The 17,739-nt window shown below is 35.5% G+C and overlaps 1 protein-coding gene across 2 annotated transcripts in view; it reads left to right on the top strand.

Annotated features, from left to right (window-relative positions):
- Positions 1-17,739, top strand: part of PTPRD (protein tyrosine phosphatase, receptor type, D) — a 290,979-nt gene that overhangs the window by 133,898 nt on the left and 139,342 nt on the right. For both annotated transcript variants that reach the window (XM_010586057.1, XM_010586056.1), the window contains exon 4: positions 13,902-14,090. In XM_010586057.1, coding sequence (XP_010584359.1) covers positions 13,902-14,090 — 189 coding nt within the window. The remainder of the gene's footprint in view (positions 1-13,901; positions 14,091-17,739) is intronic.

The following is a 17,739-nucleotide window of genomic DNA, read 5'->3' as shown; positions in this document are numbered from 1 at the left end:
AGAAGAATAGAAACCATATGTGTTTTATTGTAATAATTATTAAACTAACATCTCATACTGACTGAGAACGTAGTTGTTTGCCTACTTCCTTACAACCACCAGCTGTGAACTTTCAATCTTATAACCTCTAAATAACAAAGGTAGTCCAATTAACATGTAGCTGCTAAAGCAAGTGGTGGTGGTAGTAAGTACTAATCTTACCATTTAGCAGATACTTTGGTATAGTGCTAAAAGCTTAGTGCCCTTTGTCTTAGCATATTATTGTGATCTAAAAAAGGAGAGTTATTAACCATCAATGGTGATAAAATCCAGTGGCACTTTTAATCACAGTTTGCACATGTGAATGTTAGTCCACCTGCACTGCTGAAACATCAACTTGAAAATTATCATTTGCTCTTTTATCTTGGTTTTCTAGTAACTAATTTTCAGTGTTGTGTGCATGAAATGGCTACCTGTTCAGGCCCTAGGAAGCTGGATGGTTAGTGATATCAACAACAGTTAAATGGCTTCCTTTTTCTTCCCATGATATTAGAAAATAATCATTTATTTCTCTGCAATGCTGTATCTCCTTAGCATAATAGCTTGCTCAAATACCATGGTGAGATGAAGTGTTCTTGATGATGCACGTCTAAATTTTTATGGTATTCACCATAAAATCCAAACAGCTCTTTATGAATCTTCAGGCAGATAAGTGATATGCATACAAGTTGATTTCACATATAGAGAAAGAGAGTGTAATATTTTTCATGTGTGTGGGGAAATTTGTAAATGATCTGATTTGCTTTTGGAGTAGGAATAAAGCATAATATGAAATAGCCTATGAAATAAAATGGCAATGAATTTAGAAAATATGACAGTTGGTTCAGCAACATACTTAAGTATATAAATAGTTCCATTACAGTCAGTTTTCTGAATGAGACTACTCATTTGCTTTAAGTTAGATAAATTATGAAATGAAAAAGTTTTAAAGCCATTGGCAGCCAATCAAGAAATCGTTTTCTGCATGAGATTATTTGGAACAGACTGCCTAGGTTTAAGAAATATGGAGCAATACTGTTTTTTCATAATTTTTACAGTTATGCAGTGTTACAGAATGATGCAAAACTGATTTTGAATTATCTTTTTTTAATGTGTAGTGGTTTTATCATTAAAACTGTTTTGGAGGAGGTGCTTTTTAGACTCAAATACTGTGAATGCTTTCACTGTCTTTCATATGATAAAACTAAATACTGTAAGAAACAGGAATTCATTATGAAATTTGAACAATATACTCTAATTATATGGAGCTGTAGAGATGTAACTACCTGTTTTTCACTATAATGGATAAGTCTGCTTTGTGAAGTGCTTTGCAGAATCATGTTACATAAATAGTAGTTACTAAAATTATTTTTATTACCTTCATTGAAAAGAACATCTACTCAGGTGTTAAAAAGACAGGACAGAATGAGATCTCTGAAAGCTTCTTTAGCTAATCTTGCATACTCAGAAGAAATCACATAATTTACACTAAGTTACTTGTTGGCCTTGCATATGTTGTGCATAAGTTTATTTAGCATTACTACATATTTTGCTGCTGGATAATGGATATACACTTTTTCTTGATTCAAAATCATTAGAAATATAGTCCCCCAATTTGCAGCTGATGTATCCTGACTTTTAAACCCTTGATAGTTTCTCATGTCCTGCATTGTCATTAAGTTGAAACAGGAAGCAATAACTTACAGCTGATAGTTGGATTAATTTTTGCTTTTCATGGTGACTAATCTAAGATATTTTCTAAGGAATTTTTATCTCCTCTTCTGGAACAAAAGATTTTGTGCCTAAATTTATACACAAAATAAATTAAGAATACTAGCGGTGGTAGTCATGAATTTAATTTTTTTTTTTTTTTTTTTTAGATTTTGTTGTGAGAAAGATGGTTTCTGTAAGCTCATTTAAAACTGGTAGATACACTTAAGTATGCTTGCTCTCAGTTGTTCAAGACTTCAGCAGGACATCACCTGGCAAAGCCATTATTTTGGTTTTCTTTTGAAGACTTAAGTTAGCATCAGCAGTTCATGTCATCCTACTTTCTATATGAGGTGGTAAAGGTGATCACAGGCATCATAATAGAGATATGGAAATTTGCCAGGTACTTGCTGACATTTTCCAAAAGCTTTCAGACATTTTGGTGCAGAGGGAGATTTCCAGTATGTTCAGGCAAGAAATTTGTGGAAGTGTTTCTGCAGCTGCGAACTCTTTGATACTGACTTCTGTGCAAACCCAGCTATTAAATAGCAAAAAGTCATGTATTAAAGTGAACTTGAATATATACCTTGGAAAATTTTGGCCTAATAGTTTACAAAACCTGATAAATAAAGAAAGATTTTTCTCTTGCTTCATAGAAGCATAGAGATTTTTAAGGCCAAAATTCAAGAGAATGTTTTTCTCAAAGCTCTTGATGGTGCTTTTTCAGGGTGGCTTGTTGGTGGTTTTTTAAAGGAAGATAAAATGTTAAGGTGGGACTTTGGAGGTAACAGTGTTTATGGACACATATACCTGCATCAGGTCCTGCAATAATATTGTTGTCCCACAAATGGGGTTCATTTATTCAGTGTGCAAGCCAATAACACACAGAGTTAAGATATTTTCAAACTAATTTCATTGATGCACATAGATGGATGCCTGTCTCCAGTCAGCACACCCTTGTCTCAGAAATCCTCATAATTATACACTTAACTAATACATATTCATTGTTATTTTCTTTAATGATTGGTTCTTTCTTCTTCACCTCTCATCTAAATTAGTGCACAGACTCTGTCTTCTTCCTTCATTGTCTTTTTTTGAGTAGGTGGTATCATTTGAGTAGGTGGTCAATGAGTCGGTGGTCGCGATCTCCCCCTGTAGGAATTACCTTTTACCTACTTCTTCTCTAGTCTTGGCAGTTCCAAGTGGTTCTTCAATGTTTATTGACCAGACCACAATCCATTGCCTTTTCTGACATAAACATCCTACTTATTTACAAAGCCCCATTGTCTAGTAGTTAGTTCCTAAACCCTAAATCAAGTCTAGATACTGTTTCCGTATTTTACATATTAACTGATGGGGGCTGTACACAGGACTTTAGCAGCTCCCTGGTTATTTCGATCGTATTATACTTACTAACTGATAACAATATGAAGGCTTAGATGTGTCAATTAAAGATTAAAAATCATCTTCTTCACAAAGGTTTTCATACATCAGGATAAACAGTTTAGACAAACCTTTTCCAGAAGCACAGTATTTAAAGCAAGGACACCAAAAAAAACCCTAGCTATATGTTAGCAAGATGTTTTCTTCATGTGCCAAAGGAGCTGGAAGTTACTGAGAAGTCAGAAACAACCAACCCTTCTTCTTATAATCCCTGTCTTAGCCTTTCAGTTAATACTCAGAAGAGGTATGTTGTAGCACTTATTCAAAGTGGTATGCCTTATAAAATAAGTGCAGAAACATGTTTAGCATGCACAGATAGATTATTAAGTCTTCTTCAAGTACAAAAAAAATACTGAAATACTGTTGTGTAGTCTAAGATTTATCGCTGTATATTCAGTTAGTGGCAGAAATTATTTCTCAGTTACTATAACATCTGATCTGCTCCCATTTGCTACTAAAGAGTGCGTATAATAATATTCATGCCTACATCTCCAGCCTATAAGAAAAATAGTTTGATCTCTTCTCTCTAAAAGAAATAAGTTTTGCATTTAGCTATAAAATGGATGACAGCTGTTTTTACTAGTAAATCCAAGAAGAAACACTTCCATTGTTGAAATCAGACACAGCCCTGGTGCTCTCAGTCAGTTGTGTTGTTTCTGTGGCATAGGGCCTCTCACTGACTGATAATTCACCACTGGACGGATTCACATCTTCTGTTTTCAAGCATTATGTTTTCTTCATTTGTACTTTTTTCATGCAACTTATCATGTGTTAATTCTGTCCACAGAGTTGACATGGAGGTTCTTTGTGCTTACACTGATTTTTTACGTACTTGACCCATAAAATGCTATGCTAAGCTTAGTCTGTCACACTATGTCTGTTTAAAGGCAAGAACTGGCTCTCCACAGCTGTTTGACTTCATTAACTGGTTTTCACAGAACAGTTTGCGATGAATTTTCAAATAATTGTCAAAACACGAAACTTTCTATTCCTTCTCAGATGCACTACCCCCCACACACCTACTCCCTTCCCACCTGACATCATGACTCCCTTGGCCTTCTGGCAATCACACTGGACTGTTCGAACAAAATCCCAGCAGTTGTTTAGGCCCATGAATTCCAGCTACACAGAACAACTACTTCCTTATGTCCGTGCTAATACAGTATTCAACTGGAACTTAAACATTGCTGTATCTGTGTTAACAAATTATTGTTTTCATTTGCAGAAATTTCTTTCAAAATAAACAAAACAAAGCAAAACCAAAAAAACCAACCCTCCCCTCCACTTTTTTCTAGAAAGTACATCTTGCATTGTTAGGATCATCTTTGATCAGCTAGATGAAAGTTGGTGAGAAAATTATCTTAAAAGGAAACTGTGAAAACAAAAAGCTTACCTATACTCTACATAAAATCAATTTAATATTTAGTAAGCAAATACTCACAAATATTGTTGATGACATTTTTGGGTTTTATAATTTGGAGATATTTACTCAGACTGCAGACTGTAGTAAATTCCATTTTACGCTGCCCGTTGCAGATTTTTTATTTCATTGTATTTTTTTAGAGATAGCACTGAATTCTGTAATTTGTTTAAATAATTATGACGGGCTTATAAGTGTCAACCTTGAGCTCAGCATGTAAAACAGATTTAAAAAAAACACTTTTTAACATATGATGCTCCTATGCCCAGCCAAAATCCTATTTCAAATTAGTGATGTCCTGGTTTCAGCTGGGATAGAGTTAACTGTCTTCCTAGTAGCTGGTACAGTGCTATGTTTTGAGTTCAGTATGCGAAGAATGTTGATAACACTGATGTTTTCAGTTGTTGCTCAGTAGTGTTTAGACTATAGTCAAGGATTTTTCAGCTTCTCATGCCCAGCCAGCGAGGAAGCTGGAGGGGCACAAGAAGTTGGCACAGGACACAGATAGGGCAGCTGACCCAAACTGGCCAACGGGGTATTCCATACCATGGGACGTCCCATCTAGTATAGGAACTGGGGAGTGGGGGCAGGGGATCGCCGCTTGGGGACTGGCTGGGTGTCGGTCGGCGGGTGGTGAGCAATTGCCCTGCGCATCATTTGTATATTCCAATCCTTTTATTACTACTGTTGTCATTTTATTAGTGTTATCATTATCATTATTAGTTTCTTCTTTTCTGTTCTATTAAACCATTCTTATGTCAACCCAGGTGTTTTACTTCTTTTTTCCCAATTTTCTTCCCCATCCCGCTGGATGGGGGGGGAGTGAGTGAGTGGCTGCGTGGTGCTTAGTTGCTGGCTGGGGTTAAACCACGACAGTGACAATATAATTTGTGGAGTAATTAGTTGAGTAAATTGCAGCAAGAGTTATAGCAAAGCTTAGTAAATCCATTTTTGTCTATGTTCAGCATCTCATGAATGAATCCCAATGTCATTACTCATTTACAGTTCCATGAGAACTATTAGCTGCTGTTGCTAGACAAATATGAAAGTGTCATGTTTAAAGTACATCTGTCTCCTTCAGTCTTCCAGAAGGCCTGCTTCAGTTTGCTCAGTTCAGTTCACAACAGTTCACAATAGCTCTTTCAAGGCCATATGATTACTATTGTGAAAGATGCTTTGGAAGAACACAAGTGCTAGCTCTCAGTGGATCAGAGTGAGCAGTGCCTTGCATCACCAGGCCCTCTGTGCCTGCTTCGAAGGCAGGCCTCCGCTGTGCTAGAAGGCATGACAGAATGTTGAGTATTTTCTTCCACACAGTAACTCAGAGTACAGAGGTTATCTATCATTGATGAAAACAGTGCTTCCTTTTATAACATGAAACATGCTAAATCCCAGACTAGTCCCATTTACTTCAGTTTAGGGCAGCAGCAAAATTTCAGGTAGAGTCAAAGTCACAGGCCACAGCCAGTTCTAACATTGGGTTTGGGGAGCAAAATAATCCATAGCAAAACTATGTATGTGACATCATGAACCTGTGAGTCTTTCTGAGATTAAAACATTGAAGTCTTGGCTGCCTTCGGCTTTAGAAATACTAACATTTCTATGTTACTATATATATGCCTTCATCCACATGTATACTCTTAAGTGTTAATATGAGGTTCTGCTGTGTAACTCCATACTCATTAAAGGGTATTTATCAGACAGCAGTAATTATTGAACTTGGGCATGGAACTGTGAGAAGGCTGGGGTTTAAGCAATGTGTGTTGTCTGCTACAGAGAAAGCTCTTCTGTATTCTTCCAGAACAGAAGTGAATGGCTGTGTCTCCCCCAGAAGAAAATACCCTTTAGCTTCCTTGTCTGGACACTTCCTCAAAGCTATTTCAACTTACGTGGTGAAACCCACCCAAAGCAAAAAAGAAATTCATATTTACTCTCTTCCCTTCTCCTACACCTATCCTTCCCTGCTAACAGATCCCTAGGTGTCTTCTCGATATCTGTGAGAGAGAGGGATTGTTGGCATAGGTGGGCACGAGAGCTATTCAGGAAGATGTTCACAGAGCTGGAAAGACTTTAAAAAAAAGCAAACAAACCACAAAAATGAGAAGCTACTATATCTGATTTTTTTACAGTCACTTATCTGTAGTCATGTAAGTCTTATGAATGTTCTAAGCATGCTCTTCAGACCAATGAACATGAATGCTGCATTAGACATAGAAAAAACGTGCATATTTTGTACCAGTAACATTAGTGTAATGCTTAATAATACTGAGTTTCAAGGGATATCCTCTTCAACTGTGTTTTTCCAGAGTTCATTTTCTGTTCTGACAACATATCTCTTTCTTCTCATTCTCTTCAGCATTAATAGCACTTCCGTTGTTTGTTATTCATCATTATGTTTGCTATTTATTGAAATACTGCAATAACATCCAAATTGCTACATCTGTGTGGGTGCACTGTTGTTCAGGCACCGTAAAAAGCAGTTGGAATGCATAGCCTCTACCTTGAATAACTTGCTGTTTAATTCACTGCACCAAAAGTGCTTTTAATGTCCTGACCCAAGCATCTTTTGTCAAAACTTGAGGTCCCTTCTTCTAAGGGACCAAACTGTAGGCCTTCTGGGGTGCCTTTTTATCCACTTACCAAAGTGAAAATCCTCCCATTTCTCTTTCTAAAATGCACAAGTTTGATGCTGGCCTAGAAAACGAAACAAAACAAAACAAAACACAGTATTATTCTCCTTTGAAAACAAGACTTAAACAGAGTTGATGGTTTTGCCACTACAGTTCCTTTGTCAGGTCCTTAAATTTTGCAGCTGTGACATTAATGCAGTTAGTATAGTTTATAGTTGTCAGTTCGGGCTGCAGAGTATATAGGCTGCATTAAAAAGTATTCAGTAAGATTATGGCATTGAGGAAGCAAGTCATTGGAAGCTGTGTAACATCAGTAACAGAAATGGCCGTTGATCACAAGCTGAGATTGTTTGACTGTCTTAGGCAGTATTACAACTCCTTTAGGTTTAGGCACAGGTTTAGACATGTAATGCAGATGGAGAGGAAGGAGGGAGAAAGGAACTGTATGGTCTGACAACTCCTTTGCCAGACTGCTCACTTTTTTTCTCTTGACCTCTGTGGTGAAGCAAAACCAAGATGCTTCTGCCCCCTTCTCAGTTCAAATTAGTATGTTACAATTTTATTGTGATGATTTATTGCATTATATTTAAGAATTAATATAAGCTAATTACTTATTAAAAGTGCCATATATGTTTACTAATATCAATACTTTAACACAGAGTATTAATGAGTAGAAAGGAGGGAGGGGGGGGAAGGAATGCTTTTATGTGTTCTGGACCAATCTGCATATTCAGACTACTAACATAAGAAGTGCGCTCTGCTGTACATATGAACCTGCTGCAGATCTCATTATTTACTGCACCATAAAACTGTGTGTGAAGTGAAAAATTAAAGCTTAAAGCAAAGACTGCCATCACTGCACTACTCTTATTCTTTCCTCTTTATTTTTCAAATTGAAGTGCAGAGGATGTAAAACCACAAATATTAGTGTGTTAAAAATATTGACTGGATAGAGCAATCATGCGTTTTCCTAATCCTCATTCTTGGCAAGCCCCAATTTAACCCTGATTTAATGTAATCTAAATCCTAACCCTGTCTGGAAACTAAGCTTCAAATTAGAAATGGTAATCATGGAAATTCATATCACTGCCATTTGCTGTCCTCTTGTCTTTTATTCACCATTGCAAAATACATAGTTTCATTCTTGTGAACATTTGCATATGGAAATATGTGAGATGCTGTGTCCTCTCTGCTTCAGAAGTTTAGTGTTTCTTTTCCTAAATGTATGATACCCTGCACTTAAAACACTACTTCACATCCTCTGCCTTTGTTTCATTACCGTAATTCTGGCTCTCCTTATGTTAGAGAAGGGACATCTGGCAGGGATTCTTGGATTCCCTCTTTTTTTTTTTTAGGACACAGCCTTTCGTATTTCCCTTTCCATTCCCATTAAGCAGAACAGACATCCAGAAGTTTAGTCATAACCAAATTTGGGTGTATGATGTTCGGGTGATAACGCTGTGCTATAAGCTACAACAGTGCCTGAGTGCAAATGTGAGAATAAACCCTTATTTGAAGGCTTGTGTTTACTATGAATGATGACTCTCCAAATGTTAATTCTTGTTGTTTGGAATGTCATTGCTAAAGGAGAGTGAGAGGTATTTCATTGTTCACAGGAGTGAGACAGGTCACTTTGGAAAGAGCTTGCTATGTGCAGTCTTTAGTTTAGCAGATTTTAAGAACTGCCAAAAGGTGCAAATTCCTTTTTGCATTTTCATGTCCTTATGAAGATATCTAATTTCAAAGGCTCAATGCACTTATTTGTTAAAACAAGGAACTTATTTAAGGCTAAGTGTTAATAACAATGAATGTTAACTGATTTAATGCAATGTGAAATTGCTGCTTCAACATTCATGCAAATGATAATTCAGTTTAAGTGGCTCTATGTTCTGTTATATAGACATTACTCTGCAATTTGCAGGGTAATTGTATACAGAGCTACTAAACAAATTTGTTTTCTTTTGCATCAGAAGAGCTTTGCAAATCTCTTCAATATAGGAAGAATATTTTTAAATGCGTGGTTTTTAGTTGGATGGTATGGGCAGCTGTTCTCTTGCTGAATATTTACTAACTGTTAGTGAGTCTCTGATCATCTTATAGATGTCTAATTTCCTTTCCTTGTGTGGTATAATTGTGTGAAATTTAAGACAAATCCCAACAGATACCTAGATCTATTCTTACAGTCTAGCCATTACCCTCCTTTACTGACTTACAGCACCACTAAGTAAAAGTATCCATCTGTATATAGCAGCTTTGAACAAAGGACCCTGGGAAAAGAATTTATTGTGTGTTGATAATTACATTTTTAGCAAAATTTACCTTGTAAAATATTTCAGTAGGAATACTGTTTATTAACTGGCACTTTTGTGATGCTTTATATCTTTTTAATCCAAATTAGTCTTTTATGTATATTTAGAAACAGCTTTGTTTTTATTTTTCAGTTTATTCATATGCATAGTTTTTCAATAGTAGTACAGAATACCAACTTTGCTGCAAAATGTTTCTTTTCCTCCCTCCCCTACTATCTTTGATTTTACTGTTCTCCATCCTGTGTTCAGTTCAGTTGCAGGAAGAATGATTTTGAATAATACGGTCATGATGTCAAACCAGTGCAAATTATATGCTGCTGCCATCTGGAATAGTGAAAATAAAAGCTTTATTTACACTGTTCTTTGAAATAATAAACTTTATTGCAGCAGTTTATCTTCAGTATCTATAGTGAATTCTGGGAATACTCCATGTGTGCCTTTTTATTCTGTGAGCTACAGAATAACTAAAATTTGCCTGTGGCAAAGCTATCAGTGAATCTTGAAATAGACGTTTTTTTCTTCCTGAATAAAATGGAGAACCACACTCCATTTCCACAACGAGAATAATTGGTTCACACAGGATAACAATTTTTAAGAGGCACAGTGAAACACTTTGACTATGTATGTTTGGCAGATTACACAGATTTAACTACAGGTTAATATGGATATTCTGGAATATGGGTGTTTTGATGGTGCAAATAGTTAATGTGGAAAGAAATACTTAACAGAAATATTACCCAGTTTTCAAGTCAACTGTCCAGTCTTGGACCCTGGTGCTATTGCCTTGCCTTTATACTCCATAAACCACAACCCAAGTCATCACAATTTGCTTTGGGTGTTTCACATTTGTACTTCATATCCGTATCATAGTAATATTGTCATAAGGTACTGTAATTGAGAATATTATTCAACACTATTGTGTCTTTCTTGTTAAAACATGATGCTGATTGCCAAAGTGATTCAGCAAGGTAGCCATGAAGAATTCAAGACTTTAAGACCCAATCTGTTTCTAAAAGCTGCCACTCTTCTTGCTGCCAGCAGGGCCTAGACATGATCTGAAAGTAGCTTTTTATGGAAAAAGTAGTCAAAAAGTTAAGAAGGTGTGGCACAAATGCTAGATGAAGATCACTATTTTTCTCTTTGTTTAGCTGTGTGGTACACCTAAGTGGGTTTATCATGAAGAGTCAAATCCATTGTACTGGATTTGGATGAAATCCTCTTCTTTCTTTGGATCCAGCTTTTGTATATGCGCAGGCTTGACAGTCAGTATACCTTCAGACATAGCTTGGGAAGTTCCTGAAATCTTATGAAAGAATTATGTAATTTAAAAAAGAGAGTTTGCAACAGCACACTTTTCCCTTTAAGATGAGAGAAAACACAGTTAAAGGATGAGTAGAGTTTATGATATACAGTTGTGGCACAGCTTTGTTCAGAGTTTTTTTCTGTAGATCCTCTTAAAGGTAAGTATTGTTTCTTTTTTGGTAGGCATAATTTAACTTGGTGTTTTCAAGATACCACTCCATCAAAATTACTGTTTACCCGTAAAAGCTGAGTTTAAGTCTCTACTCTAAAAGCTGTTGTATTTGTGAGGGCAGGCTCACCTCTAAGACAGGTGCGACAACATGTGAAATTATGTGTTGGACAATGTCTATAGGTATGCTTACACTGAAATCTGAACGTAGAGGTTAACGTGATTTTTTCATACATGAAAAAGAAAGGGAAGCAATTACCACTTTGACAAAACTGGCAGCAGAGGTAGGAATCTCAAGGACATTGTTTACAGATGAGCAATATCAAACAGACCGAATACACAGAGAGACAGTTTAGAAATACTATGAAAAACCATGGTGGGAAATGAGGCAAGGCCATTTCGCATCATTCTCTCTTTTAAGGGTTCATGTGGTAACCAGTCTTTGTAATTGTCTCTCTGTGTTGTTTAGATCATACATTCTGTGAAAAATAACTTTTGTAGAGCTCTTCCAGCCATTGGAAATGATACTAGCACAGTACTAAAGGCATTCCTTTAATGCCAGTAATCGAAGCCAGTGCTGTTAAGACACCTAACAAATTCAAAGAATGTGCTCTATTTCTAAATCTCTTGTATCTGTCATCCTAAACAAAATATGTATTACATGTATGACTCACTAAGCACAAGGACAGAGAAATCTGCCCTTTAATGGCCTCTCAAAATGACAGTACCAAATGGCTTTGAGAAGGTCAAGTCTGATTTAAATTGTTGATGAATTGGAAGCTAATTACTAGAACAGAATTTTAATAAGGAACAGTGGTATATACTATGGTTTAGAGCCTAATGAGCATATCAATGAGCAGTAAAAAATATTTTTCCTTTCACCTCATGTAAAGTTGTAGAGCTACCGATATATCAAAATTTTCTAATAGTTACTTTTTTCTTACTGTGGCTGAGAGGCACTTGTTCACTGATTTGATACTCAGCTCTCTTGCACAGTGTGTTTGATCATCTGTCAAACTTGGTATCATCAAAGTGTAAAGACAGTTTTGTGCAAATCACTAATAAACTTAGAGAAAAAAAAAACAATGAACATTGTAAAAACTAAATCCACTGTGATAAGCACTCCAATTAGAAATTTCATTATTTCCCTGGTCCATTTTATGTTGAATATTGGGGTTTATTGCCAAATACCTGAAAGCCAGATTGGAAACAGGCCACAACTGTCAAAAATATAAGAGTTCTTGGTATTTGAATCTGTTACATTGTGATGTTTCTCATGAAAATTTCATGAACAGCATTCATTCAGAGAGATTCTATGCATAAGGGGGATGGATGGAATTTAATTACCCTTATTAAAAATAAGAAAGGAAAGCTCTTTACTACTCCATCCTATTAGTATTCAAGATAGATTATCTTTGTTGTACACTTAGGTATTTGCAAAAGGGACTCCAGGGTTTTCTGTACGAACCAACTAGGAAAGGAAAGGTCAGGTCATAAAAATCCTGTTCTGTATCACAACTCAAGTCTTGTCAGTTACTCCCAAAGTAAAGACTTCATGTTTATAAACAGACATGAAACATACTTTCTTTGGGAAGAGCTTACAGCCAGTGAATGATTTGACACTTATCACTGACTGATAGAAATACTAGCTCTGAAGGGTTATGCAAACTTACTGGAGAATTGTGTTTGCTATACCAGGGTAGTATCTATGTTCATTTGTATTGCAAGTAATTAAGTAGCTTGTGAGTGGTAGCAGATCCCAAGAACTGCAAAGATTTATAGGATGTACTTACTTGCTATACACTTTTCAGAAAAGTCTGAAGACTTCCCTGAGACTATTTGGAAATATGATGCATTTTTCATGAAAGAGAGTTGACACTGAACAATTTCTTCTAAGTTAATTTTATCTCTTCATCAATTGCATGTCAGTAACCACCAATGAAAACATTTAAATAAGATATGTGTTTTATAGCTAGTATTGATCCTCTTTCTTTGGTTTTTTTTGCTTCCTTTTTGAAGTGAAATTACAGCCATTATTTAAAAAAAAAAATTGCTGTATTAATGGAAATTAAGAGCAAGATGTTGTAGTTCAAATAGATTATTTTACCTATGCTAACTTGATTTCTGAGAAATTGCCTGATCCCACTGTGCTTCCAGTGTTACTTGCTAGTGTGTATCATCTTAAGAAGGCAAATTTCTCTTGTTCAGTCTACTTAGTATTTTGCTATTGACTGCACTAGGGTGAGATTTTTTACCATTTCTGAGTGGTTTAGTTGACACAGTTGTTTCCATTGAAGGTCATTATGAACGTCCTGCCACTTTAGCAGTAAAGCTCTGTCATACCCATCTTACAGATGGACAAGTGAAGCACAGGGACATTAAATGTTAAGACCAACAGCACATAGGTAATAATGATGAAAGCAAGAGATATAACTTGGGTCTCCTAAGTCCTTGGCCAAATTCTATACTGTGTGATCACACTTCCTTATGTACTTGACTCATGTAAAGAAAGGGTTATTTCCCTGTTGTTGATAGGCATAGTAAGTCAATCTTTTGTATAAAATAATAAGGACTCTCGCAAACAGAGCAACATCAGTGTTGTAAAGTACCATACTGGGAGTCTAATGATTATGCACTACATACAGTATCTATGCCAATTTAATGCATTTTATAAGTAAGTATAAAGTTTCTAGCCACGTTTTTATGAACTTTCTATTTTCTATCAGCATTTTGATCACTGTAAGTTACCAAAAATACTGCCTGAGTATCTTTTTTGCATCAGTTCCTTGCATACGAACAATTAAGGAACCCTGGAACATTAAGCAGGGTGGTGATTGGGGATTTCATCAGTTGCTACATAACTAATGTGAAATCCTTCAAATCATATATTTCTTTTGCAGAGGATCAAATTCCCCGAGGTTTCCCCACCATTGATATGGGCCCACAGCTGAAGGTGGTTGAACGAACTCGTACAGCTACCATGCTATGTGCAGCCAGTGGCAATCCTGATCCCGAAATAACTTGGTTCAAAGATTTCTTACCTGTTGACACAAGCAACAACAATGGCCGCATCAAGCAGTTACGCTCAGGTAGGGTCTTCTTACTGTTTCTACTAACGCCCAGAGTTGTTCTCTCTCACCTTTTCTTTCTTTTCTTTCTCTTCCTTTTTTTTTTTTTTTTTAATTTTTTTTTATAGGTAATAAGTTCTCTTCCTCCTCTCTTTTCTGTGTTACTGAGTGTGTTGTCCATGTCTGTGATGTTGTCATAGCCTTTTCTAGAGTCTGTCTCTGTGTTTTGCAGCTTCTGTTTACTCCACATTGCTCACTGCTGTGACTGTACTTTTTGATAATTTTTTTCTTTACTGCTTTTTGCAGTACTTGATGGATCCATTTTCTCCTCTTTCTTTCTTCTTTCCTTTTTAGTTTTTTTTTAACAAATTTATTTCAACATTGGACTTCATTCAGAAATTGCAAGGAGTACCAATGATTATATTCATCAAAACCAAAACCTGCATTAGACACTTCAATTAAAATTTAAAATGTGTTTTGTGCTGTCTTTTCCACATTTGACTCCACCAAAGATTAGCCAGTTTGGACACATCTTCTTTCCTCTCACAAATACATAAAACACAGTACTTTTTCCCATGCACAATTATACCTTAAAAAGAAAATTTAAAAAAAAAAAAAAGGAAAAGAAATCCTTGGGTAATCTATGGAATAAAGTTTTTTTGCTGGCTGAGCATTTTTCCAACACATTTAGCCACAGTAGTGTGCGCCCACGCTAAAGCTTTATGAACCCTACATTTTCTGGATCTACAGAAGTCTGCTTTTGGTGTAGAATCCAGCTTTTGCTGCTCTCTCTCTCTTTGCCCCTTGCACCTCCCTAGCAGTTCTTTCACTCTCCTCCTGCCCTAGTTTATTCTTTTGCTCTCTTTAGATTAAAAAAAAAAACAAACAAAAAAACCTCTAAATTTATAAAGTTTAAAGCTTATCCCTAAATAAGATAATGGGGATATAATGAGCTTTTTTTCTTTGGCAATTGTAGTAGATATCGTTGTAGAATCTAAGTTGTTTAATCACATGTCTTCCCAGAATTCTCAGCTTTTGACCTGTCCTGTGATGTTAAATCGTCTTGTTAACTGACTTTTTGCTTGTTGTCAGCAGAACTGTGTAAATTAACCTTCTGTTAATGTAAATTAAGACTTAATTTTTCACATGTGACATAGATGATTTAGTATATAAAGTTTTAACTGAAAACTTTGTACCAAATTATAAGGAATATAATAATATTTTTATGCTGTCTTTCTTCTCTCCGTATTTAAATCTCCAGAATCTATTGGTAAGTGCTTAGTTCTGAAGCGCACTTCACCCCCACTAATTTCCATATTCAGACTATTATGATTATTATGATTATTATGATTATTATTATATGATTACTATTATTATTCTTAAAATGCATGGCATGCATTTTACTAACAGTCAGTGTAGTCACCAGATCCCTATAGTGGCGCACACGCACACCTCCACAGAAATGTTGTCTTATCAGTCATAGCAACACCTAAAAGAAACAGTACACGTGTCACATAGCTGTAGAACAGTAAATGCCATAATCCAGCCTAAACTACAGTGTTTGTTTTGAGATAACCTTCAGTGTATCCTCTTTTTATATATATATAGATTTATATATATATATATTTAAATAGAATTTCCAATATATTCCTAAACTATGTAATAAGTACAGTATTGTAAAGTTTCCTTTAAGTATTTGAGGCATATTCGATATATTTCTAACCCTATATAACCAAACACATAAGAACTCAGATGCTACTCTGAGAATGGCAATGCAGCCAATTGTAGCCTTTTTGCCCTTTGTGGTACAATGCAACTTGCTTTTATAACCTGATAATACTATCTAATATATTCCTGTTTTAACAGTAGAGTAATTCAAGTTTCTCTTAAGACCTTATTTAATTCTGTAAATCTAATTTGATTCTTCTTCCAAAGCCCTAGCCTCCTTCTTCTCGTACTAATGCTTCTTCTTTCTAATCTTATTTGCATTCATATTATCCACCCAGGTGGTACACCAATAAGAGGTAAGAGTGCTGAACTAACGTTCACAGAATGATCTTACTCATTCTTTCTGTCCTTTCATCCCTCTCATCTTTGTCCTGTTTTTTTGTTGGTTTTTTTTTTTTTAAGGAAAAAAAAAAACAAACAAACAAAAAAAAACAAACCACAGAAATGTCCATCATCTGATTTTTTTTTTCCTTTGTCCTGTTTGGTTATGATCAGTGACTCTCATATTGTGACCTTTCTTTCTGCACACTCCCTTTTCCTTTCCCTTTTTTGTTTGTTCATTAAAAAAAAAAAAAAAAAAAAAAAAAAAAAAGATAATTTGATTTGTGATATGCTTCGAAGAAAGCATATCCAGGTCTTCTGGCCATAGCCCAGTCACAGCGTACCATTTGTCCCTCTTTTTTTCTTTTTCTTCTTTTTCTTCTTCTTCTTTTTCTTCTTCTTCTTTTTCTTCTTTTTTTTTCTTTTTTTTTCCTTCCTCTTTTTTTTGTCCAACTGGAGCAAAAAAAGATCATTTTTTTTCTTCCTTAGCTGTTCTTGTCCTGGACCAAAGCCAAGATGGTCTGGAGAACAGTAGCAGACATGCAGAAGACAACATGGACTATCTTCTTTTTGTCTTATCTTTCGTAAAGGTTTTTATTTTTGTTCTTCTTCAATCCTTTTTTTCTTTTAACTTCGTAAAGTTGAAAATGATGTGTCCCCCCCTAAAAAATTACAGAAATGGTTTTTTTCCCCTTTATTGTTTTTTTTTTGTTGTTGTTGTTGTTTGTTTTCTTTTTCTTGGAGTTCTCTCACCTCTGGATTTTTGGATCTTCTAATCTACAGGCTTTGGAAATGAAAGGTTAATGACTTATTATTCTTGGTGGTGTGTGGTATTGTTGGTTTTTGATACTCTGACAAAACTGTTTACTTCTTTTGTAATTCTTATTTTGTATTTTTCTTGGGTTTTGTGACACCACACTGCTAATCCCACTTGTGGATTTTGATGGGTGTCTTGGGGGGGGGCCCTCCTATGGTCCTCAGCAGTGGTTGGTTGGTTCTTCCTTGTTGGCGTAGACCATGCTTTTTAACTTTTTTGTCTTCTAATTCAACTGCTCTTTGTTTTTCAGCAAACGTACTTTAAGATTGTAAGTTGTGGAAAACTGTCTTTCTTTTCTTACCAATCTGCATGTCTTAAGGGAGTTTTGTTTCTTTAAAATAATATTTTGATAATTATAAATGACTAATGCAGTTTCTTTTTTTTTCACTTCAAGCAGCCTTTTTGTTGTTGCTGCACATTTTTGGCTTTCTTCAGCAGAAGATTTCTTGAAGCCTGTCCTGCCTTTTTTACGAGTACCACCTTTTGTGCTACTTTTGTTACTAGATTGAGACAATGAAATAAAAATTTAAAAATATAATGACCCAACTACTTAATCTCTTTTGTTTTATTCAAAAGCCATTCTTCCTTGAAGCAGTCTCACCCATCTTCATTTTAACGGTTTAGGAAAGAGTATTGTTTAAGAGGGGTTTTTTTTGTCAAATGCAAATTGTTTTCCTGTGCTAGCACTGATGATGTGAAAAAAATAATCTCTTTGTTTTTTTCATTGCATCATTTTCTGTCTGTGCACCTTAGCAAGAAAATGAACCGACGTTGAGTGGACCTTCGCATACAAGCTTTTCATAT

This window comes from Haliaeetus leucocephalus, unplaced genomic scaffold (genome assembly GCF_000737465.1).
Source record: "Haliaeetus leucocephalus isolate CR32 unplaced genomic scaffold, Haliaeetus_leucocephalus-4.0 Scaffold139, whole genome shotgun sequence".
Classification (NCBI taxonomy): domain Eukaryota; kingdom Metazoa; phylum Chordata; class Aves; order Accipitriformes; family Accipitridae; genus Haliaeetus; species Haliaeetus leucocephalus.
The sequence above is the reverse complement of the archived record's forward strand: the minus strand, read 5'-3'. Positions and strand labels throughout refer to the sequence as shown.